A 25,192-nucleotide genomic window follows, 5' to 3' on the forward strand; every position below is an offset into this window, starting at 1 on the left:
GCACGCCTGTGGGAGACACATTTGGACACCAGCATTGTCACTGTAGAAATTAGTGATAGTGGTAGATGCACTAGCTGAGTTATGCCCAGTGCACACACGATGAAAAAATCCGACGAAAAATACCACTTTCGGAGTGATCGTCCGATAATCTGATTAGTATGTGGCTTTTCGAGAGCCGATCACAACAGTTCATGTGAAATTTTTCAGAAGGGAAAAGCATGAAAATGATTCAATAACAGAGAAAACGATTTTTGTGTAATCAGTAGGGTATTTGTACAAAAAAAAAAATTGTGTGACTAAGGCCACTCATGCTCAGAAGTGAAAGAGTACATTACAGTACAATATATTACATCACTTCCAAAGTTGTATTCTGTCGTACGACAATTTTTGTAACTTTAGTAACCTATTAAGAAAAGACAGGAGAAGGGGCGAGTGGGACTTTTAAGGTACCAAGGATTGAAAATTAACAATACATTTAGAAAAATATTAATTTTATTATAAACAACTCGTAAAATCACGATAAACATTTACAAGAATCCTTTATCAGTTTTTTAAATGTACAACCACTTCTTACTCTACATGTTTTTCGCTCAGATAAGCTTCCTCAGGAGATTTTTTGAAGTGTCACATGAAGTAAAGTATACTATAAGAGAAACAACATTTGTAAATGATTATACTTGAAAAGTTGCCAGAAAATAAAATAACAAGGCATGTCAAACAAGCATGCCAATATCCATTGTTGTAGTGTAAACATGTAGAAGAAGTGGTTGTACATGTAAAAAATTTATATTGTTTATAATAAAATGTATACTTTTCTAAATTTATTGTTTATTTTCAATCCTTGGTACCTTAAATGTCCCACTCGACCCCTCTCCTGTCTTTTTTCTTTATATATATATATGGGATGCGGTACCTAATCTTGATCTCATGTCACCCAGTTCCTAAATTTAGTAACCTATTGGTTTTCAATATGAGACTAGCATGCAAAAAACAAAACCAAAAAAAACCTGTCAATCATTCGTTTTATATTCTCATTATGTGTATGAGGCTTTATATGGATTTGACTAACAATTAAAAGCTGAACTCCATTTAACGCTTTTTAATCAGTTACAGGAACAGTTTTTTTTTTTTGTGAAAAATAAACAAAAATCTAACCATTGTAGGCACCCCTGTCAGTGTTAAAGGGTTTGTCTCAACCCTCTAACTGTCACTTTTGCTGGACAGCTTGGTCTGTTAAAGGAAGTTGAAAAATAGCAGACCACCTTATGAATATAAGAGAAATAAAAAACAAACCAAAAAAACAAAACAAATGCAGTCACCAAATCTAAATATGGGTAAGTGGCAATATAATACATTTTATCGGGTTTAATACCACTTTAGTCCTAAATATAGGTTTGCTTAATAATAATTGCATGCAAAAAGCAGTTTATCAGTCTATTATCTAATAGTTGGACAGTTTTTTGGATCTGTCATACTCCCTAAGTGTCGTGTGTCATAGTTTAGAGAGTTTTCAGAATAGGCGTGAGAGTGGCATGGGCTTGTATTGCCATGGAGCTGTATGTAATCGAATCATTTGTTATTTCTGTTCGGAGGAATCCTGCAATAAAAGTCCTTACTGCCTGCTCCTGGTCTGTGAACCATGCATGAGAAATAGGGGACTAATTACATCCATCTGTCAAGTCACCTCACTGCCTGGGAAAGAAGTCATTAGAAATATATCTAATACAGTCATAGACTTATGATGTAAGCAGGGAACTCTGAGAAGTCATTATTCCAGAATACCATTCACTGTTAAATCTACTTCCTTCCATAGGATCCCCTTCATTTCCCTGCCAGAGGCTGTGGAGCAAGTTAAGTGTGTTTATTGATGGTTTCTTTAGCCTGGCATAGCATTTTCTACTCCCACTGGCCACAGTCCGGCAACCCTAAGTTTAAATTGCAGTCCCTTTGTTTCAAAAGTTTGGAGACATCTGCTTTAAACCTTGTGTCACTAGATCCTGCCTATTTTTTGACAATTGTTAAGTTCAGGGACTTACACGGAAATAAATGTTAAAGGTTTTCATGATTTCAATTCCCGGTCAGCAACCACTGTCAAGCTGTTCCTACTTTGGAGCAGGTCCAGTACTAGTTCTACTATAGACCTGTGAAGTCAAAGTTTTCTGAGTCCCTCATCTTGTGTTGAGCCCTGATGAAGGGTGAATGGTGTTGTCCCCAAAATGCGTAGGCTGTTTTTTTTTATCAGCAATTAATAATATCTTGTACTCTTTTATGCGGTTTTCTCTGGAGCTCTTTTCTGTATTTCTGTGGTTTGAACTACTGCTGGGTGCCCATCAAGAGAAGCCTTGCTGTGTGAAAGCCGCCTTTTCAGATCATTGAACTTGTTTGAAGTTTTCCTTCATCTGGCTATATATGCAATTCTAAAAGTTCCCAGGGAATCTTTAAGTAGGTTGTTCTGGAGTTCATCTGTTTTTATGACAGCTTTTCTGTAATTTATTAGGATATGTGCTACAATTTAGAAATTTGAATGACAAATACTTCTATGCATAGCTCAATTATGCAAACACATTGAGGAACTTGAATGCATCTACCCATGATGTCTAGCGGTTAATCCAAACATAAAAAATAGATTGACAGTAAACGGGTCTTCATTAACCTAAAGCTGATTTCTCTTCCAGATTTTTTGGCTCCTCGTCCCGCGTACCGCTTCAATTTAACTTCTCTCCAGTCATCTGAAGTTGTCTTGGCTGCCACTCTCCATTTTGGACCTGACAAAAGCCCTAGACCTCCTAGAGACTCCTTCTGCAAACGTTCCAAAAATGCTTCTTGTCGCCTCTTGCTGCCATCTCCATCCCAGAAGATCAGCGTCACTTTTCGAAGCCTTCTTCACCACACAGACTTGGGTATGGTGAAATGGAATGTCAGCAGCGCTGTGCCCTATAAAAAGGGGGTCTGGCACACCAAAGACATAACGAGCATTATCAAGGAGGCCCAACATCAACAAGACTTGTTTATTTCGGCTGAGATTGACTTTGGACATAAACATTCTACAATCTTTGAGACTAACCCTAGTGATGTTCCATATATCCTGGTATTTGCTAATGATAGAGCAATTTCAGAACCCAATAGTGTGGCTTTGACCTTGCAGAGATATGACCCATTTCATTCCAATGGTGGAGACCCAAAGCAAGGGTCCAATGCATCTTCAGACAGCAGAGTGAAGAGGGACATCCCATATGTGACTTCCACTCATGATAATGAACTGCCGGATGTCAAGTATGTACGTTACAGCAAACAGGACTTGTGGGAGGGCACGTACAAAGCCCTTAAGCAAAAAACCCCAAAGAAAGAGAAGAAAAAGAAGGGTCCCGAAAGTTTGGACAAGGTTTTAAAGTCTCCAGTGCTGCACTTTGATGAAAGAACCATGAAAAAAGCGCGAAGGCGCCAGTGGGATGAACCCAGAGTGTGCTCTCGACGATACTTAAAAGTAGACTTTGCTGACATTGGGTGGAGTGAATGGATTATATCTCCAAAATCATTTGATGCTTACTACTGCTCTGGAATTTGTGAGTTTCCCATGCCAAAGGTATGTGAAGGATATATTTGTAAAATATAAAAATATGAAATCCAGGTAAGCTGATTAATAGGCAAAATACATACCTGTTGACCGTTTACCTTCCAAATGATTTGCTTCATGCCTGGGATGCTGTAGATGTAGCTGGTTAAAGCAAAAAAGTCAACAAGCAATATAAACATTTCCCATATTGTTTCAACATATACATCAAGAGTCTGTGCAAGACTTAATTATTGATACTAAACTAAATTGTATTCAAGTATGTACTCTTAAGGCCCAACTCGGGACAAACAATAAATTATTCCTTGCAGTGGGGCTGCATCATTAAAATTGCTGTGGCTGCTGCATATGTACAGCCCCCATGGCCAGAGTGCGGTAAAACTATGGCTCAACTGCCTGTTTTTACCACACACACCCCCCTTGGCGTGTGAAAGAGCCCTTATACACTTCCTCAATGGTGGGAGCAAATAAAAGAGGATATTAGGCTTATGTTTTTGTACAGCATTTTCCAAGCATTTTGGAGCATTGCCGTTTTTGTAATAGCCAATAGAGAATACTAATCTCTCTGACATCATTTGTTGCTATGTGTTTTTGCTTTTAGTTTCTTAAAAAACGCAGCAATCTGCCTGAATCGAGCTAAAAAAATAGCTCCACAACTTTTTTGAGCTTCAGGCATTTTGGAGTGGAGGTGGACCACCACCATAGAGAAAATTTGTTTTATTTTCTCCCTGAGCGTTTTCGAGCTTCAAGCTCCAAAATGCTCAGGTGTCATTTGCTTCATGTTGAAGATGAATGTGAAAGATTTGTTTTTGAATGTCACGCTGTAATCCACTGATTGCAGAGGAGCCAAAAGGAACTAATGTGCCTAATCCTAGCAATAGACACATGCAGTTGGCTTTGGTCTGAATGCAGATTCGGATACATTTTTGGTTACTTGGAGATTCGGATCTAAAATATTAACGAATTTTGTTGAAATTAGTTTTAGTTGTTTTCTAACAAATTCCACATTTTTAGAACTCGAATTTGGATTGTTTGAACAGTTATAGACTGTTTTGAATTCTGTGTGAAGAATAGCAGCTGGTTGTTTAGGAGCGGGCTGAGAAGCCGGCCGCCGCGTCCTTAAAGCAGAGTTCCACCCAAAAATAGTACTTGTGACCCCCTGAAGTGCCACATTTGGCATGTCATTTTTTTTGCGGGGGAGTGTGTACCTAGTTTTCACATGTTCCCAGCTCCCACTTCCTCTTCTGGAGCAGAGGTTCACCTCTCCCCCTTCCTCCCTGCAATCTTCTGGGACACATCACAGGTCCAAGAAGATTGCTCGGCCATTCATATCGTGCAGCGCAGATCACAGCCGGGCATCCACATCAGTGCCGACGCCGCAGAGAGGAGGGGGAGAGAAGCGAGGCTTCGGGTGCCCACATCACTGGACCATGGGACAGGTGAGTGTTTGTTTATTAAAAGTCAGCAGCTACACTTTTTGTAGCTGCTGACTTTTAAATGTGGTGTACTCCGCTTTAACAACTGACGATCAGTGGGCTTCCCCACTGAGAGCTGAAATGAAAACAATAGAATGCCGGTGTTCTGCCTAATAGAGTCCGGCCATCAATATGTGTCCGCTCCGTACTGCGCATGCCCAGTACGGAGCAGACGAAGCTTCGGAAAATCTCCGAAGCTGAACGGCGCCTGCGCCGTGAGTGGAGGTGGTAGGCCCACCATCCAAGCGGACATAGGGTTGTGAATTTTAGAGGGCCCCTCGCGGGCGAGCTTCGCTCGCCATGCTTCGGGCTCGGCCTCGCTGCGCTCGGCTCTTTTTTATTCTAACTCTATGTCCACTTATATAGTGGGGATAGAACCTGGACTCACGGCGCAGGCGCCGTTCATCCTCTGCAATTTTCGGAATCTGTGTTCCTGTGTACTGCGCATGCGCAGTACGCAGGGGACAGCATCTGATGGAGGACCCTATTTGACAAGACACCGGCAATGCAAAAGTCTGAAAAAAAAACAGTGTGGGGTCTCCCCCAATCCATTCCAGGCCCTTAGAGTCTGGTATGGATTCTAAGGGGAACCCCATGCCAAAAAAAAAAATCTGTCCCCCCCCCAAATCTATACCAGACCCTTATCCAAGCATGCAGCCTGGCAGGTCAAGAATGGGGGGAATGAGCAAACGCCCCCCCCCCCTTCTGAACCATACTAGGCCACATGTCCTCAACATGGAGGGGTGCTTTGGGGCGGGGGGGGCTCTGCCTACCCCAAAGCACCTACGTTGATGGGTACAAGGACCTCTTTCCCACAACCCTAGGCTGTGGTTGTGGGGGTCTGGGGGCCCCCAGATCCCCCCCATGTAAATGAGTAGGGGTACATAGCAAAAAAAAAGTGAATAAAGACAGTACACAAGTTTTTGACAATTCCTTATTTTCCTTTATAATTCCTTTATTAAAAAATAAAGAACAATGTCCACCCGATGTAGAGCAATCATCAGTCACGGCGCCCGCTGCACTGCCAGACCCGAAAACCCCCAAAAAACGAATCGAAGGCTCCCCACCGACTGCCTGCTCCTATGTCTGACACGTCAGTGGGCAACCCAGCCCCTTGTGAAGTCACTGACCATGGCATGCTTGGTCATTCTCATTCACATAGAGGGGGGTAATAAATACCTGGGTGCTTTCACTTACTACACTATGAGGCGACCTTTGTTCTCATTCTGGCACATCTATATAGGAATCTAAACTATTTTTTATTGAGATTTTGTCAGAGGGGACAACAAAATGTGAGCCTTTTGTGCAGTCTATAGTGAACAGGAGCAAGCCTGATGACTGTTTGGCCGCTGTCAGACCACCTAGTGGTCCACTTCTGAAAGTAAAAGACTCAGTTTGCTGGGGTCTTGTTGAAGGATTGTCATTTCACCTGTAGATTTGCTACTGTTACACACCCTGGGTGCTCCCTAACAATTGTGGACTTTATCTGAATGGACTTTTAATAATAATAATCTTTTATGAATGTTCTGTTGATTGTTACCCACAGTTTATGCTAGCTGTTGTTCTTTGTAAAAAAAAAAACATGTTCAGTGAAGTTTTCTATTTACACATGGGGTGGGGAGGTGGCTGTGGGTACCCCTGTTAAAGGGGACTTCCAGGATTCTGATAATCCCACCACCCCCCACAATCACAGCCCAGGGTTGTGAAGAGACTTGTTGTTCGCTCACCCCCCCCCCCCCCCTTCCTGACCTTCTGGGCTGCATACTTGGACAAGAGTCTGATATGGATCTTGGAGGCGTGGGGTTCCCCTTAGAAATATCACCAGACCCAAAGTGCTTGGTATATATGGATTGGGGGGTGACCTCACGATGTTTTTTTTCCAGACTTTTCTGTTGCCAGCATTCTTTTGTATACATTTCAAACTTGTTTCCCGATTGGCCAAAATGTCAGTCGGACACCTAGCCTGATGACTATGCTGTACTATGGGGACAGGAGGTAGCTGGCAGAGGTAGCTGGCAGATGTGCTAGTGTCGCTCCACCGGGGGGGGGGTGTTGTTTGCCGCCCCTCCAAAAAAACAAAACCACCAGCCGACCACTGTTGCCAACAATGGAGTATCCCATAATTACAAGGACAGTGAAAGGAATGTAACAAGGTAGCAGATGTGGCATCCCACATAGTAAAATTCATTTGATCAAGTGCAAAACGTTCAAGTGCAAAATTTTTTGTACATTTTTGTACATGAAAATGGGGGACTGGTGCCAGGCCAAGTAGGTAGCCTTTCAGCGTCAAAACTGTTACAGCAATAATCTGACATATAAACATATATAAACATTTAAACAGTCTAGACTGTAGCTTAGACCAGCTTTTTTTAACCAGGATGCCCAGACACCCTGGGGTACCTTCAGTTTTCTTCAGGGGTGCCTTGGTAAAATCCCTAAAAATTGCCCCAAAATTGTATACAAGCCAGTGGGTGGATGAAGCCTGACTTTTAATTACACAAAGCCATCGGTTTTCATTGTGCATCTTTATAACCTTCCAGCTATTGAAGTTCCAATAACCAATGATATTATAGGTTGATAGGGAGGAAACCAAATCCTTGTTTGACCCTCCCTTGCCCCTCTCCATTGTTACTGGGGTCAGATTTAGCTGAGTGAGGGAGAAGAGAACAGAATACTAGTCAATTCCAGTGTGCAATGGTATATTTGATTTAGAAGAATAAAGCGCCTCTAATGTTGGTTGTCCTATGTGTGATGTTGCTGCATATGTAAAACTATTACCTTAGTTTTTTCCATTTTAGAATGGGGTGTCTTGAGATTGTCAATAATATTAAAGGGTGCCTTAAATAATAAAAGGTTGAGAAACATTGGGTGTGACTGTAGTAACATGAAAAATTTTATGAAGACCTAGATTTCCTAATTAAAGTGGTTGTATAGCCAAATTGGGGACTTTTACCTACAGGAAAGCCTATAATAGGGCTTACCTGTAGGTAAAAAAAATATCTCCTAAACCTGTACGGTTTAGGAGATATTCCCCTCGCATTGCGATGCTGACTGCAGCGGCGCATGCACACAGGGGATTCCCGGCTGGAAGATCGGCAGACGGAAAAAATAAAAATTCAGCGGGTATACAACCGCTTTAAGAAAAGTAAAACTAGATTTTAAGCGAATGCCAAAGAATTTGACTCATTCTGGCGAACATGCAAATGGTGAATCTCAGAGAAGTGTGAATGTAGCCCCCAGAACCCATTTGTATAGGTTTTTCAAGCTTTTAGAGGAAAAAGCAACACACTGACATCAATACATTTTTTTTTTCTACATGCTAGTATAGGAGGCCCCATGCACACGACATCTAGGGGCTGCAAAATCCTCTAGTGTAAAATCCCTGATACTTTAGGAAAACTGTAGATGCCACATACAGTTGCCCTCACAAGTGAATGACTATGTGTGGTCATACTAATGTAAACACAAATGGCATCAGCATTTATCGGCATAGGCCCATATGGCATATTTACCCAATTGTGATGCTTTCACATTTGTGGAAATACCCTGTACTTGCATGCGTGAAGCCATCTATGTTTACAGAAATGTGGCCACGTGCAGCCATTCACTTGTATGGGTGGCTGTACATGCCACCTATGGCTCCCCTGGCGCGGGAAAGTGCCTAGGATTTTATGCTAGAGGGTTTTGGAGCCTCTTGGCGTCAGTGAGTATGAGGCCTAATAAACAGTGGAAAACCTATAAAATTCAAGTAAGAACTGAGATGGTTACAAAAGATGACAGTTATATTGACCGGAACTGAATGGCGTGAGATGTTGTCTTTGATGTCTGATTTAGCCACAGAGATCAGCTTTCCTCCTAGAGGATCTCTAGCCATGCACCTATATGTAAAAACAACATGTAGCAAATTCATGGATTCTTTCAGAAGTTAAATTCAGCTAAGGCTTTGTGTTAAAGGGTTAGCTTACCTACCAAAAACTGTCAATGCAGGTAAAAGGTGCCTGTAGATAAAAACAAACGGGGCAGCTTTGACCAAAGTTGGTTAATACACCCTGCTATCATTGTAGGCTATTTATGTTCCTCCAGAAGTCTAGCCAACAGACTCCAAAAAATGCCATCCTGCGTTGTTGCTGGAATATTGCTAGGGCAATCCCAGCCATTACTGCTCATCCCGACCATCACAGGAGCAAGTTCACAAACCTATAAAAACACATGTGGTCCACTATCTCCTTAGTCACAGCATTGCTTAGCTCAGAGCTACTATGCCAGTGGAGAGAAGAGCACATATGAGGTTTGAATTGACTGGGAGTGTCTTTACAATGTCCTAGTAAAACTGCACAGTTGGTTTTTATCTACAGGTGCCCCTTACATACACAGGCAGTTTTTGGTAAAGGTGAACTCGCCCTTTAAGCTGACCATACACCAGCAGAATTTTCATTCAAACCTTCGAGAAATCTTTCGCTAGAGCATCACATCTTGCCATCATTGAGTCAATAACAATTTTGCTAAAAAGCCCTTAAGACCCCTTTTCCCACTGAGGTGCTCCAAAACTGCTCATAAAACGCCTGGCATTTTTGCGGTGCTTTTGCAGCGTTAGCGGTGCGCTTTCTTTAATGTAACGTAACTCAAAAGAACCATTTTGCGGCACTTTTCTTGTCATTTTCAGGCGCTTTTGGAGTGCTTCAAACATGCTCCAAAGATGCTGCTTGCAAGACTTTTCACCACCTCAGTGTGAAAGGATCCATTGATATTAATGGCAAGCAGTTTCCAGGAGCTTTTTAGGCACTTTTCTTTTAGCATGAAAACACCTGAAAAGTGCCTCAGTGTGAAAAGGTTCTAAATCTTTTTCAAATCTGATACTTGAATGTAATCCCAGATGTAATAAAACGTTTCTTTGCACCTAGGTCATGCCCATTACAAAAATGTAGGATTTTTCCTGAACAAAAACCACATTCAAATCTAGAATGTCTTTCATTCTTATATTGATTTGACCCCACTAACAACTAGAAAAGCAAACAAATGTCCTGAAAATGTGCTCGTAACTGAACTTCCAACCCATCAAATGTCATAACTGTTCACACGTGCAGCACCATGGCAACAGCAGATCAAACAGAGCCTAAGATGGCAGCTTCCATGGCTGAAAAGGATAGGAGGGTTTAGTTCCACTTTAAAACTGAAATGTTTCCTGTCACTTTAAAAAGATCATAGGTTCCAACTTGGCACAAATTACATATTTAACCACTTGCTGACTAGCTCAAGTACTTTTACTGCGGCAGGTTGGAACCGCTGAGTAAATCGCCGTCCCTGTACGGCGGCTCACGCAGTTGCGGGTACCCATGATCACCTAGTACTGAGGCAGAACGGGGATCTGCCTATGTAAACAAGGCGGATCCCCATTTTGACATGTCAGAGATCTTCTGTTCTCAGTAATTGGGAACAGTGTCATATTCCTGGCAGCCCATCCCCACTACAGTTAGTCCCCTAGTGTTAACCCCTTCCCTGCCAGTGTCATTTTTACTTTGATCAGTGATTTTTATAGCACTGGTCCCCAAAAAGTGTCATTTAGGGTCAACATTGTCCGCTGCAATGTCGCAGTTCCGCTAAAAATCGCAGATCGCCACCATTACTAGGAAAAACAATAAAAAATAAATAAAAGTACCTAAATCAATTTCATAGTTTATAGGCGCAATAACGTTTGCGCAAACCAATCAGTATATGCCTATTGCGTTTTTTTTTTTTTTTAACCAAAAATATGTAGAAGAATATATATCGGCCTAAACTGATTAATAAATGTTTTTTTTACTTTTTTTTTTTTTTGATATGTAGTATAGCAAAAAGTTAAAAAAAGTTTTTCTTTTTTAAAATTGTCGCTCCTTGTTTATTAAAAAAAAAAAAAAAAACTGCAGAGGTGATCAAATACCACCAAAAGAAAGCTCTATTTGTGGGGACGTCTATTTTGTTTGGGTACAGCCTCGCATAATTGTCAGTTAAATCAACGCAGTGCCTTATCGCAACACTGTCATTAAGGGGGAAAATCCTTTCAGGTCCTCTGGTTAAAGTGGCTGGAAACATGAAATATAGCTATATCTTAAGATTCAGTCTATGTACTGTCTGACCCTACCTGGGGCCTGGCTAAAATCTACTAGTGGGCCGCATGCAGCCTACGGGTGGTAGTTTGCAGAACTCTGATTTAGAGCCTTAGATCTGCTATCGGAGCATCTGTAAAATAATGTTTGGAAGCTTTTCTGGATGTAGAACAGCTCCTCCTAGTGGCTATTTTCTATTAGACATTACCTAGGAAAAGATAAAAGCATCCAAGTTTTTTTATCGCGTCAGTCTTGAAGGGAAGCTTTACGCTTGCTAAATAAAAAATTGAAACGTATATAACTGCTACATATGCCATTTAGCAATTTAATGTTATTAAAATTACTATTGAATTTTAAACTCCTACGCTATTTGAAAATTAAAAAGATTTTGCTTTAGAGAGACACAAGCAAGAAATCAAATTACTCAGTTGCAAGAAAGCAACATTTGGATTTTCTGGCAGTGTTAAACATACAGTATCTAATGGAAAAGTAATTTTTAATAATATTAAAATACAAATTTGCATGCATAGCATGCATAGCATTGGTATGAAATATTCATTTTTTCTTTATTTCCAAAGTATAATTTTCCTTATCCTATTATAATTATTATAATATATATTGTATATAAATTACATACAAATGCAATTACAAATATAACTATTTTCAAATAAGATCTTGAGACATAGATGTAGATTTGGCAATGAAAATAAATGTTGTGTACTTACAGATTTCAGCCGAACTGTCCATAGGTCATAAATGACACGCCATCGGGCTTTTGCTACTTTAACACATAACAGACGTTTTGTGCGTTGGTGTCATTCTTTGGCACAAGAAGTGCTTTGTTCTTGTAAGTAGATTCATGTATGTCTCAGGGGGCTTCTTCTGTATTTATAGAAGACATTTATACACAAGGCTTAGACTGCTTGAGGGACTTGTATTCTTAATGGAATTTAAAAGGAGATTTTATTAACTGGCAGCTTTCAAAAACTGTTGAAGGATAACAATAATTTTTAAAGACTGGTTGACAATTGCTTCCCTGGGAATAAAATGACATAGAAGTGCAGACCTATGATTGTGCCTTTACTGGGTTTCTGCTTCAACTGCCCAACGGCTACTAGTCATTGTTCACTGACTGGTACTGTGCGACTCACCCACTGAAACAATAGAAATGAATAAAATACATGACTCAAGTGGGTAATATTAAGGGCTCATTCAAACATCCTAAGCGACTATGGGTGCGGCAAGTTTACCTGCAGCTGGGATACCAGGTTATTGCATGTATGCTCACATCCAGTGGTTACCTGCGATTAGGGAAAGATGTCCGCCTATGGACGAAATCACTCTGCTTCTAGATATGTGAAAGAGGCCTGAGACTTCTCCTTTATAAAACCAGTTTCATGGGAATTCTGTATTGTTATATTTCATGAGATTCGGAAGATCAGTGAACGTTAAGAACTCTGTCCAGATAGCTGGCCATATAACATGCCCTCTGTAAAATTGTGGAAATTCAATAACCTCCTTCTGTGAAGAAACAAAAACATGTCATGGGGTCTCTGTGTCTCTAACAGTCATAAACATGACAAAATAAATGTAAGGCTACCCTCCCCGTCTCATTGTTTTGCAGCTGTCGGTGCTGGAGATGGATAGGGACCCAGGAATAGTTTAGCTACCACTGAGTCCCTTTGTTCTTAAAGTTAAGAAGGACTATATATACACTATCTTACTAAAAGTATTAGGGAGTCTGCCTTTAAATGCACATGAACTTAATGGAATCCCAGTCTTAGACCCCATATGCACTATTAGATTTTCTGCAGATTTTTGTCTTCAGATTTACCAAAACCATGTAGTGCAAGGGCCTGCCTGATTGCATACAAGTTGAAACTCTTAAGGTGTGACCTCATATTATATGGTTATGAACTAATAATGTGTTTGGGGTCTTAGTCCGTAGGGTTCAATATTGAGTTGAGCCACCCCTTGCTGCTTCAACTCTGTTGGGAAGGCTGTCTACAAGGTTTAGGAGTATATCTATGGAAATGTTTTTACCATTTTTCCAGAAGCACATTTGTGAGTTCAGGCACTGATGTTGGACAAGTCTCCACTCAAATTCATCCCAAAGATGTTAAGGTCAGGACTGTGCAGACCAGTCAAGTTCTTCCACAACAAACTCATCCATGTCTTTATGGACCTTGCTTTGTTCACTGGTCCAAATCATTTGGTGGAGGGGGGATTATGGTGTGAGGTTGTTTTTCAGAGGTTGGGCTTGGCCCTTTAGTTCAAGTGAAGGGAACTGTTAAGCTGTCAGCATACCAAGCCATTTTTGGAAAATGTAATGCTCCCAACTTTGTGGAAAGAGTTTGGGGATGGCCCCTTCCTGTCCCAACATGACTGCGCACCAGTGTACAAAACAAGGTCCATAAAGACATGGATGAGTGAGTTTGGGTTGGAGAAACTTGACTGGCCTGCACGGAGTCCTGACCTCAACCCAATAGTGGAGATTGTGAGCCAGGATTTCTCATCTCCATCAGTGCCTGATCTCACAAATGTGCTTCTGGAAGAATGGTCAAACATTCCCATAGACACACTCCTAAACCTTGTGGACAGTCTTCCCAAAAGAGTTGAAGCTGGTATAGCTGCAAAGGGTGGGCCAACTCAATATTGGACCCTACAGACTAAGCCCTTTACACACGGTCGGACATTTCGACAACCAAATCCATCGGATTTTGTCCTTCAGATCTTGTCCGAAACTGTTGCATACACACGGTCGGACAAAGTTGTCGAAAAATCCGATCTTTCAGAACGTAATGACATAATTTCGTTACGATGGGACTACGTTCAGGCTAGTAGCCAATAGCTTTGATGTAGGAATTTGATCTGAGCATGCGTGGCACTTTGTCCGATCGAAATTCTCTACACATGATCGGAGTATGTCCTATCGGACCAGTTTGTCGGAAAATATTTCCAGCAAGTTTGAAAATTTGGTCCGACGGATATTCCGACGGAAACAGTCCGATGCATACCACACACAGTCGGATTATCCGACAACGCGGTCCGGTAGGACACATTCCGACGGATTCTCCGACCGTGTGTACAAGGGCTTAGACTGCAATGCCATTAAAGTTAACGTAAAGGCAGGCATCACAATACTTTTGGTAATATTGTGTGTGTATGTGTATATATATATATATATATATATATATATATATATATATATATATATATATATATATACAGTGCCTTGCGAAAGTATTCGGCCCCCTTGAACTTTTCAACCTTTTGCCACATTTCAGGCTTCAAACATAAAGATATAAAATTTTAATTTTTTGTGAAGAATCACCAACAAGTGGGACACAATTGTGAAGTGAAACTTTTTTAGCTAATAAAAAAATGAAAAGTGGGGCGTGCAAAATTATTCGGCCCCCTTGCGTTAATACTTTGTAGAGCCACCTTTTGCTGCAATTACAGCTGCAAGTCGCTTGGGGTATGTCTCTATCAGTTTTGCACATCAAAAGACTGAAATTCTTGCCCATTCTTCCTTGCAAAACAGCTTGAGCTCAGTGAGGTTGGATGGAGAGCGTTTGTGAACATCAGTTTTCAGCTCTTTCCACAGATTCTCGATTGGATTCAGGTCTGGACTTTGACTTGGCCATTCTAACACCTGGATACGTTTATTTGTGAACCATTCCTTTGTAGATTTTGCTGTATGTTTGGGATCATTATCTTGTTGGAAGATAAATCTCCGTCCCAGTTTCAGGTCTTTTGCAGACTCCAACAGGTTTTCATCCAGAATGGTCCTGTATTTGGCTGCATCCATCTTCCCCTCAAGTTTAACCATCTTCCCTGTCCCTGCTGAAGAAAAACAGGCCCAAACCATGATGCTGCCATCACCATGTTTGACAGTGGGGATGGTGTGTTGAGGGTGATGAGCTGTGTTGCTTTTACGCCAAACATATCGTTTTGCATTGTGGGCAAAAAGTTCAATTTTGGTTTCATCTGACCAGAGCACCTTCTTCCACATGTTTGGTGTGTCTCCCAGGTGGCTTGTGGCAAACTTTAGACAAGACTTTTTATGGATATCTTTGAGAAATGGCTTTCTTCTTGCCACTCTTCCATAAAGGCCAGATTTGTGCAGTGTACGACTGATTGTTGTCCTATGGACAGACTCTCCCACCTCAGCTGTAGTTCTCTGCAGTTCATCCAGAGTGATCATGGGCCTCTTGGCTGCATCTCTGATCAGTCTTCTCCTTGTCTGAGCTGAAAGTTTAGAGGGACAGCCAGGTCTTGGTAGATTTGCGGTGGTCTGATACTCCTTTCATTTCAAAATGATCGCTTGCACAGTGCTCCTTGGGATGTTTAAAGCTTGGGAAATCTTTTTGTATCCAAATCCGGCTTTAAACTTCTCCACAACAGTATTACGGACCTGCCTGGTGTGTTCCTTGGTCTTCATGATGCTCTCTGTGCTTTCAATAGAACCCTGAGACTATCACAGAGCAGGTGCATTTATACAGAGACTTGATTACACACAGGTGGATTCTATTTATCACCATCAGTCATTTAGGACAACATTGGATCATTCAGAGATCCTCGCTGAACTTCTGGAGTGAGTTTGCTGCACTGAAAGTAAAGGGGCCGAATAATTTTGCACGCACCACTTTTCAGTTTTTTATTTGCTAAAAAAGTTTAAATTATCCAATAGATTTCATTCCACTTCACAATTGTGTCCCACTTGTTGGTGATTCTTCACAAAAATTTTAAATGTTATATCTTTATATTTGAAGCCTGCAATGTGGCAAAAGGTTGAAAAGTTCAAGGGGGCCAAATACTTTCGCAAGGCATTGTGTGTGTGTGTGTGTGTGTGTGTATATATATATATATATATATATATATATATAAAATCACAGTCACGGCGTCCCTGCATTTCTGTCAGATAATGCACTACTTCACCCAGAAGATTTTTGCAATTACAAATGTTTAGGCATTCTCATGTTTATTTCTTTTGTTTGTATTGGTATGATGCAAAAAAGTGGAGAAACAAAAAGCCAAATCTGACACATTCCAAAATGGACTTCTACCTTCTAAAAAATTTTAAGAAACAGTGCATTCCAAGTTTGTGATACTCCTGTAATTTGTAATTAAACTCACCTGTATCAATTAACGGGTGCTGACAATATAGAAATCACACTGGCAACCAGTTCAAATGGTGAAAAATTCACTCAACTTTTCTGTTGTCTGTCTGTGTGCCATATGGAGAAGAGAAAGAGCAGAAAAGAATTGTCTGAGATTTGAGAACAATTATGCAAACGCATAGACAATCTCAAGGTTACAAGCCCATCTCCAGAGATCTTAATGTTCCTGTATCCACCGTGGGGACAGTTGTTGTTAGGTGGGTGTGGGATAGGCTTCCCTGAATAAATGAGTTTTCAGGGCTCTCCTAAAGGTGGACAGGGTAGGGGCTGATTGGACATACTGGGACAGGGAGTTCCAGAGGATGGGAGAGGCTCTGGAGAAGTCCTGAAGGTGAGCATAGGAGGAGGTAACAAGGGAGCTAGAGAGCAGTAGGTCCTGGGAGGAGCGGAGGGGATGATTTAGGCGATATCTGCAGATGATGTTGGTGATGTAGATGAGGGCAATGTTGTGGATGGCTTTGTATGTTATGGTTAGCATTTTGAATTTTACACAGTGGTGTAGGGGAAGCCAGTGAAGGGATTGGCAGAGAGGGGCGGCAGTCATGGATCGGTTAGTGAGGTGTATTAGTCTAGCAGCAGCATTCATAATAGACTGAAGGGGGGATAGCCAGCTTAAGGGGAGGCCATTAAGGAGAGAGTTGCAGTAGTCAATGTGGGAAATAATCAAGGAGTGAATGTGTTGCTTTGTGGTGTCATTAGTCAGGAAGGGTTGATTTCTGGAGATGTTGCGGAGGTGAAAGCGGCAGGATTTAGCCAGTGATTGGATATGGGGGCTGAAGGATAGGTCAGAGTCAAGGATTATACCCAGGACCCTGGCATGTGTCGAGGGACCAATGGTTGTGTTGTTGATATTAATGGTGAAGTCACGGGGGGGGGGGGGACGTGAAGGAGGAAATAACAAGCTCAGTTTTCGAAAGATTGAGTTTGAGGAAGTGGTATGACATCCGTACCGATATGTCATTCAGTAAGTTTGAGATCTGTGAGGAGATCGAGGGGGTGAGTTGAGGAGTGGAGAGATAGATTTGGGTGTCGTCAGCATTGAGGTGGTATTGGAAACCATGGGAGGTTAACAACTGGCCCAGGGAAGAGGTATAGAGCGAGAATAGGAGGGGCCCAAGGACGGAACCTTGGGGTATCCCAACAGAAAGAGCAAGGGGAATGGAGGAGATGGATATTTAAGTGACACTGAAAGTGCGCTGAGATAGGTAGGAGGAGAACCAGGATAAAGCAGAATCACGGAGGCCAAGGGAGTGTAATTTGCTGAGTAGGAGCAGGTGGCCAACTCTGTCAAAGGCAGCAGAGAGGTCTAAAAGTATGAGTATGGAGTAGTGGCCGTTGGTTTTAGCAGTTAGTAGGTCATTGGTGAGTTTTAGTAGGGCAGTTTCAGTAGAATGTTGTGGGCGGAAGCCAGACTGTAGGGGGTCGAGAAGGTTGATGTCCATGAGGTAGCGATTCATTTGGTCATGGACAAGGTGTTCAATGAGCTTGGAGGCAAACGGGAGCAGGGAGATTGGTCTTGAGTTATTCAAACAGGTGGGATCTAGTGAGGGTTTTTTGAGTATGGGGGTAACCTGTGCATGTTTGAATGGGGAAGGAAAGGTGCTGGAGGAGAGGGAGAGGTTGAAGATGTGGGTTAGGGAGTTGAGGATAGAGTGGGAAGGTGGTCGCAGTAATTGTGAGGGGGAAGGGTCCAAGGAACAGGTAGTGAGGTGGGCCATGGAGAGGAATTTATCAACTTCATCTGTGGTAACTGGGAAAAAAGAGGAGAGTATTGAGTGTGGTGTTGGACCTGATGTATTGGGTAGGGGAGGAATTTGAATGCTAGCTATCTCCTTGCGAATTGTGGTGATTTTACTATTAAAATGGTTGGCAATCTGTTGAGTGGTAAGCAAGTTGGTGGGTGGGGCAGTGGGAGGTGAAGTAAGGAATTAAGGGTAGAAAAGAGTTGACAAGGTTTGGATGAGAGGGTTTTGATGAGAGTTTTGTAATAGGTTTGTTTAGCAGTGTGGAGGCAGGAATTGTATTTGAGAAGGGAAGATTTGTAGAGGGTAAAGTCTTGCAGGGACTTAGATTTACGCCATGCTCCCTCAAGAGCACGGCTGTGTCTCTTGAGACTTCTGGTGTCGTCTGTTTGCCAGGATTGTGGCAGATGGGGCCAGGATCTGCGTGTAGAAAGAGGAGCAAGTACATCTAGGGAGAATGACAGCGTGTTGTAGATGGAAGTGGCTAGGTCTGGGCAGGACAGGGGTGCGATTTTGTCATAAAGGCCATCAGTAGCAGAGTGAAGAAGGGGGTTTGTGGGTTTGTATATATATATAAACATACACACACACATATACGGTATCTCACAAAAGTAAGTAGTACAGCCCTCACGTTTTTGTAAATATTTTATATCATTTTATGTAACAACACTGAATAAATTACACTTTACTACAATGTAATGTAGTGAGTGTACAGCATGTATCACAGTGTAAATTTGCTGTCCCCTCAAAATAACTCAACACACAGCCATTAATGTCTAAACCGCTGGCAACATAAGTGAGTACACCTCTAAGTGAAAATGTCCAAATAGGGACCAAAGTGTCAATATTTTGCATGGCCACCATTATTTTCCAGTACTGCCTTAAACCTCTTGGGCATGGAGTTCACCAGAGCTTCACAGGTTGCCACTGGAGTCCACTTCCACTCCTCCATGACAACATCACGGAGCTGGTGGATGTAAGAGACTTTGTGCTCCTCTACCTTTCATTCGAGGATGTCCCACAGATGCTCAATAGGGTTTAGGTCTGGAGACATGCTTGGCCAGGCCATCAGCTTCTTTGGCAGGGCAGTGATCGTCTTGGAGGTGTGTTTGGGGTCATTATCATGTTGGAATACTGCCCTGGGGCCCAGTCTTCACAGGGAGGGGATCATGCTCTTCTTCTGTATGTCACAGTACATGTTGGCATTCATGGTTCCCTCAATGAGATGTAGCTCCCCAGTGCCAGCAGCACACATGCAGCCCCAGACCATGACACTCCCACCACCATGCTTGACTGTAGGCAAGACACACTTATATTTGCACTCCTTACCTGGTTGGCGTCACACACGCTTGACACGCTTGACACCATCTGAACCAAATACGTTTATCTTGGTGTCATTAGTCTGCTTGTCTTCAGCAAACTGTTTGCGGCTTTCTTGTGCATCATCTTTAGAAGAGGCTTCCTTCTGGGATGACAGCCATGCAGACCAATTTGATGCAGTGAGCGGTGTATGGTCTGAGCACTGACAGGCTGACCCCCCACCCCTTCAGCCTCTGCAGCAATGCTGGCAGTACTCATACGTCTATTTCCCAAAGAAAACCTCTAGATATAACACTGAGCACGTGCAATCAACTTCTTTGGTCAACCATGGCAAGGCCGGTCCTGAGTGGAACCTGTCCTGTTGAACCGCTGTATGGTCTTAACCACTGTGCTGCTCAGTTTCAGCGTCTTTTTTTCAGATCCTCAGAGAGTTCTTTGCCATGAGGTACCATGTTAAACTACCAGTATGAGAGAGTGAGAGCGATAACACCAAATTTACACACCTGCTCTCCAGTCACACCTGAGACCTTGTAACACTAACGAGTCACATGACATGACATGAGGGGAAATGGCTAATTGTGCCCAATTTGGACATTTTCACTTAGGGGTGTACTCACTTTTGTTGCCAGCAGTTTAGACATTAATGGCTGTGTGTTGAGATATTTTGAGGTGACAGCAAATGTGCACTGTTATACAACCTGTACACTCACTAATTTACATTGTAGCAAAGTGTAATTTCTTCAGTGTTGTCACATGAAAAGATATAAAAAAAAATTACAAAAATGTGAGGGTGTACTTTGGTGAGATACTGAATTTACAGGGCTTTCTTTCTCAGAGAATATGGGCTGGAACTCAACCCCATAACCACCTTCCCCCAAACTACATGAATGGTGGGTATGGCTAAATTGGACTGGCAGGGCCTTAAAGGGGCATTAAAATATCAGAGTTCAGAGGTGTGCCATGTACAGGGAGTAGATTTCAGGGGTGCTAATGTACAGGTTGCAGAGTCCAGGTCTATTTCACGGCTCTTCACCTCTGCATCCCCCATCCACATTTCCCTTCTATCCCTCTTCAGCCCTGACCTCTGCATAAACTGTCCCTCCCCAATTAAAATCTATCCCATCTTCCATGTGTCTCATCTTTGTTGATACATAAGGCTGAACCACTTGCTCTTGTATCTTCCTGCATACTGTGGCTCAACCTCTTGCATTTGCAGTCATCATCCAGCAAGGGCATCGGCATCTGGCCACCAGATGAAAGATGGTGATCATGGGGGGTCAGCCTACCATACAACGCCCCCACCTGTATTCAAAATAATGTGACTGCGCTAATTTTGAGTAAATACATATATATATATATATTACCACTAATACAGTGTTTAAACGTTTGTATTTTTGCATGTCAACCTCATTTTTTAAAGTGCAACGTGAGAAAATGTAAAAATTATAATATTAAAATATAATAGAAAACAAAAAAATGACAAAATTTTAAAAGTGAAACAGAAATCACAATTATACATCATGTACATATATCATAAGTCTCCAATGTTCATGCTATTCTAACATGTATATTCAGAAGTGCTCTTGTGCTTCAAATTTCATCCGTGCTGCATAACCATGACTTGTTCACCACTTCTTGTGCCACCACCACCTTCTAAAATGGTCACTTACCAGAGCCTAGAAAAAGTTTTGCCTTTGGTTCATATAGGGATAACTATGCCACTATCCTGGCGTTCTCCCAGTCAGTTAACTACTAGACGTTTCTTAATGCCCAATGTTGGTATCTCATAAAGATTAAAGATTTATCATTGCGCAGTATGTTTTATAAAATAGATTTATTTGTAGCCATTAAAAACATAAAGAATGCACACTCACATTTCATAGTTACATAGTTACATAGTTACATAATTAGTCAGGTTGAAAAAAGACACAAGTCCATCCAGTTCAACCAAAAAAAAAAAAATATATATATATAATAAATATCATACCAACCCATATACCCAATTCTATACCCACAGTTGATCCAGAGGAAGGCAAAAAACCCCAGCAGAGCATGATCCAATTTGCTAAAGCAGGGGAAAAAATACCTCCCTGATCCCCCGAGAGGCAATCGGATTTTCCCCGGATCAACTTTACCTATAAATTTTAGCACCCAGTTATATTACGTACACTTAGGAAATAATCCAGGCCTTTCTTAAAGCAATCCACTGAGCTGGCCATAACCACCTCTGCAGGGAGTCTATTCCACATTTTCACAGCTCTTACTGTGAAGAAACCTTTCCGTATTTGGAGATGAAATCTCTTCTCCTCTAGACGTAAAGAGTGCCCCCTTGTCCTCTTTGTTGACTGTAAAGTGAATAACTCGACACCAAGTTCCCTATATGGACCCCTTATATATTTGTACATGTTGATCAAATCCCCCCTTAATCTCCTCTTATCAAGAGTGAATAAATTCAGTTCCTCTAATCTTTCCTCATAGCTGAGTTCCTCCATGCCTCTTATCAGTTTGGTTGCCCTTCTCTGCACTTTCTCCAGTTCCCCGATATCCTTTTTGAGAACTGGAGCCCAAAACTGAACGGCATATTCCAGATGAGGTCTTACTAATGATTTGAACAGGGGCAAAATTATATCTCTCTCTCTGGAGTACATACCTCTCTTAATACAAGAAAGGACTTTGCTCGCTTTGGAAACCGCAGCTTGGCATTGCATGCTATTATTGAGTTTATGATCTACCAAAACCCCCAGATCCCTCTCCACTAAGGATTCCCCCAGTTGTACTCCCCCTAGCATGTATGATGCATGCACATTCTTAGTCCCCAAGTGCATAACTTTACATTTCTCAACATTAAACCTCATCTGCCACATAGTCGCCCAATTAGACAGAGCATTGAGGTCGGCTTGTAAATTGGAGACATCCTGTAAGGACGTTATTGCACTGCATAGCTTGGTGTCATCTGCAAAGACGGAAATGTTACTTTTGATCCCAGACCCAATATCATTTATAAAGATATTAAAAAGAAAGGGTCCCAGCACTGAACCTTGGGGTACACCACTGATAACCTTAGACCATTCAGAGTAAGAATCATTAACCACTACTCTCTGAATTCTGTCTTTTAGCCAGTTTTCTATCCATCTACAAACTGATGTTTCCAAACCTGTAGACTTTACCTTACACATGAGCCGTGTGTGCGGAACTGTATCGAACGCTTTTGCAAAATCCAAATATATCACGTCCACCGCCACCCCTCTGTCCAAGGTTTTACTTACCACCTCATAAAAATAAATCAGGTTTGTCCGACAACTTCTGTCTTTCATGAATCCATGCTGTCTGTTGCTCAAAATATTTTTTTCCTGCAAGAACTCGTCTATGTGGTCTTTTATTAATCCCTCCAGTATCTTCCCAACTATAGAAGTTAAACTAACGGGTCTACAATGACTTGGTAAAGACTTTGTTCCCTTTTTAAATATAGGCACCACATTGGCCCTGCGCCAATCCAGTGGTACTATTCCTGTCATTAATGAGTCCCTAAAAATTAGATACAATGTCTTTGAAATTACAGGGCTCAATTCTTTTAGGATCCGTGGGTGGATGCCATCAGGTCCAGGTGCTTTATCCACCTTTATTCTGTCCAAATATTTCTGGACCATATCACTTATGAGCCATTGTGGATTTGGGGCTGCGTCAATACCACCCCCATTATGGACATGAGCTCCCCCATGCTCCTTTGTATACACAGAGCTGAATAAAGTATTTAATAAGTTAGCCTTCTCTTTGTCCCCAGTCACACACTCTAGATTATTTATTATTATTTATTTATTATTATTATTTCCCAGTACCTTAGACCGCCACTGGGTCTATCCAGCGTTCTATTGTGGGGCTCTGTTATGCCGATTCGCTCGTCGTTCCGGCTTGCACTACAAGCATCATTTTAGTTCGGGTTAGTTACCGGAAGTGACGTTCGTAATTACCCAGAAGCCTCTATGCATTTTGCATTCATACATTTGTCATCAGGAAGCCCTAATTCAAAGCTGAACCACTTGCCCTTGTATTTTTCCTGCATACTGTGAGTGGCTCAGCCTCTTGCACTTGCAGTCATCATTCATCAAGGGCATTGGCACCTGGCCATCAGATGAAAGATGGTGATCATGGGGGGGTTAGCCTACCATACAATGCCCCCCTCCTGCCTATGACCATCTGCACTACACCCAGGACATATGCATCTACAAGTGCAGGGCATGGATGGATATGTTTGAGCTGCTAGAAGGGAGTTAGCTGTGACTTGTGAAGTGAGAGTGAGAAGTAAAAGGCTATAGTCGGAAGTGGCTGGACCAAGCCACATTCCGGCTGAAAAAAGCCATATACAGTGGGGGAAAAAATATTTGACCCCTTGCAGATTTTGTGATGTACAAAATAAAATGAAGGGCCTATAATTGTTATTGGTGTATTTACGGGGGCGGCACAGTGGTGTAGTGGTTAGCACTCTCACCTAGCAGTAAAAAGGGTCGCTGGTTCAAATCCCAACCACGACACTACCTGCCTGGAGTTTGCATGTTCTCCCTGTGCTTGCATGGGTTTCCTCCGGGTACTCCGGTTTCCTCCCACAATCCAAAGACATGCAGGTAGGTTGATTGGCTTCTGTCCAGGATTGGCCCTAGTATATGGATGGGGACCTTGGATTGTGGGCTCCTTGAAGGTAGGGACCGATTTGAGTGTTCAGTGTGCAGGGATAGGGGCAATGCAATTGTGGACACTCACTCAGGTTGAACTGGATGGACTGGTGTCTTTATTCAACCTTACTAACTATGAAACTATGAAACTATGAAACAATGACAGAGACCGAATATAAACCAAAAATCCATAAAAAACACATCAGGCAAATGTTATAAATTGAGTTGCAATTCATTGGGTAAAATAAGTATTTTATCCCCTACCAACCAACAATAATGCTGGATCCCACAGCCTAGCTACAGTATGTGCTCATGTGGTACACAGATTAGTCCTGTATAATATAAGAAGATGCTCCTAAAAACAACTCTTTCTTTCAAACCACGATCTTGGGCAAGACCAAGGAGCTGTCAAAGGATGTCAGGGACAAGATTGTAGACCTGCACAAGGCTGGAATGGGCTACAAGACCATCAGCAAGAAGCTTGGTCAGGAGACAACTGTTGGAGCGATTATTCACAAATGAAAGAAATACAAAATAACCATCAATCGCCCTCAGTCTGGAGCTCCATGCAACATTTTGTCTCAAGGGGTAAGGATGATCATTAGAAAAGTGTGGAATTAACCCAGAACTACATGAGAGGAGCTTGTGAGATTATGTCAAAGCAGTTGGGACCACAATTGCCCAAAAAAACATTGGTAACATAATACGTCACCATACAGTAGATTGAAATCCTGCAGCGCCCACAAGGTCCCCCGCCCCAAGAAGGTACATGTAAAGCCCCATCTGAAGTTTGCCAGTGAACATCTAAATGACTCATCTGACTATGACCCTAAGAACACCACCCCTACAGTCAAGCACAGAGGTGGAAATATTATGCTTTGAGGCTGTTTCTCTACTAAAGGTACAGAGCAACTTTGTCGCAATGAGGGGCCAATGGATGGGGGCATGTATTGTAAAATCTTGGATGAGAACCTTCTTCCCTCAGCCACTGGAGATGGGTCGTGGATGGGTCTTCCAGCATGACAGTGACCGAAAAAATACTGTCAAAGCAACAAAGGAGTGGCTCAAAAATATGCACATTAAGGTCATGGAGTGGCCTAGCTAGTCTCCAGACCTTAATGCTATAAAAAATGTAAGGAGGGAGCTGATAC

General features: G+C 42.0%; 1 protein-coding gene across 1 annotated transcript in view; it reads left to right on the top strand.

The window, feature by feature from the left end:
* GDF10 (growth differentiation factor 10) overlaps positions 1–25,192 on the top strand; it is a 56,564-nt gene that overhangs the window by 14,621 nt on the left and 16,751 nt on the right. The window contains exon 2 of the mRNA XM_077454766.1: positions 2,676–3,583. Within this exon, the coding sequence (XP_077310892.1) occupies positions 2,676–3,583 (908 nt within the window). The remainder of the gene's footprint in view (positions 1–2,675; positions 3,584–25,192) is intronic.

Source organism: Lithobates pipiens, unplaced genomic scaffold (assembly GCF_037356315.1).
Source record: "Lithobates pipiens isolate NorthernLeopardFrog02 unplaced genomic scaffold, aLitPip1_a1.2 Scaffold_25, whole genome shotgun sequence".
NCBI classification, from domain to species: Eukaryota; Metazoa; Chordata; class Amphibia; order Anura; family Ranidae; genus Lithobates; species Lithobates pipiens.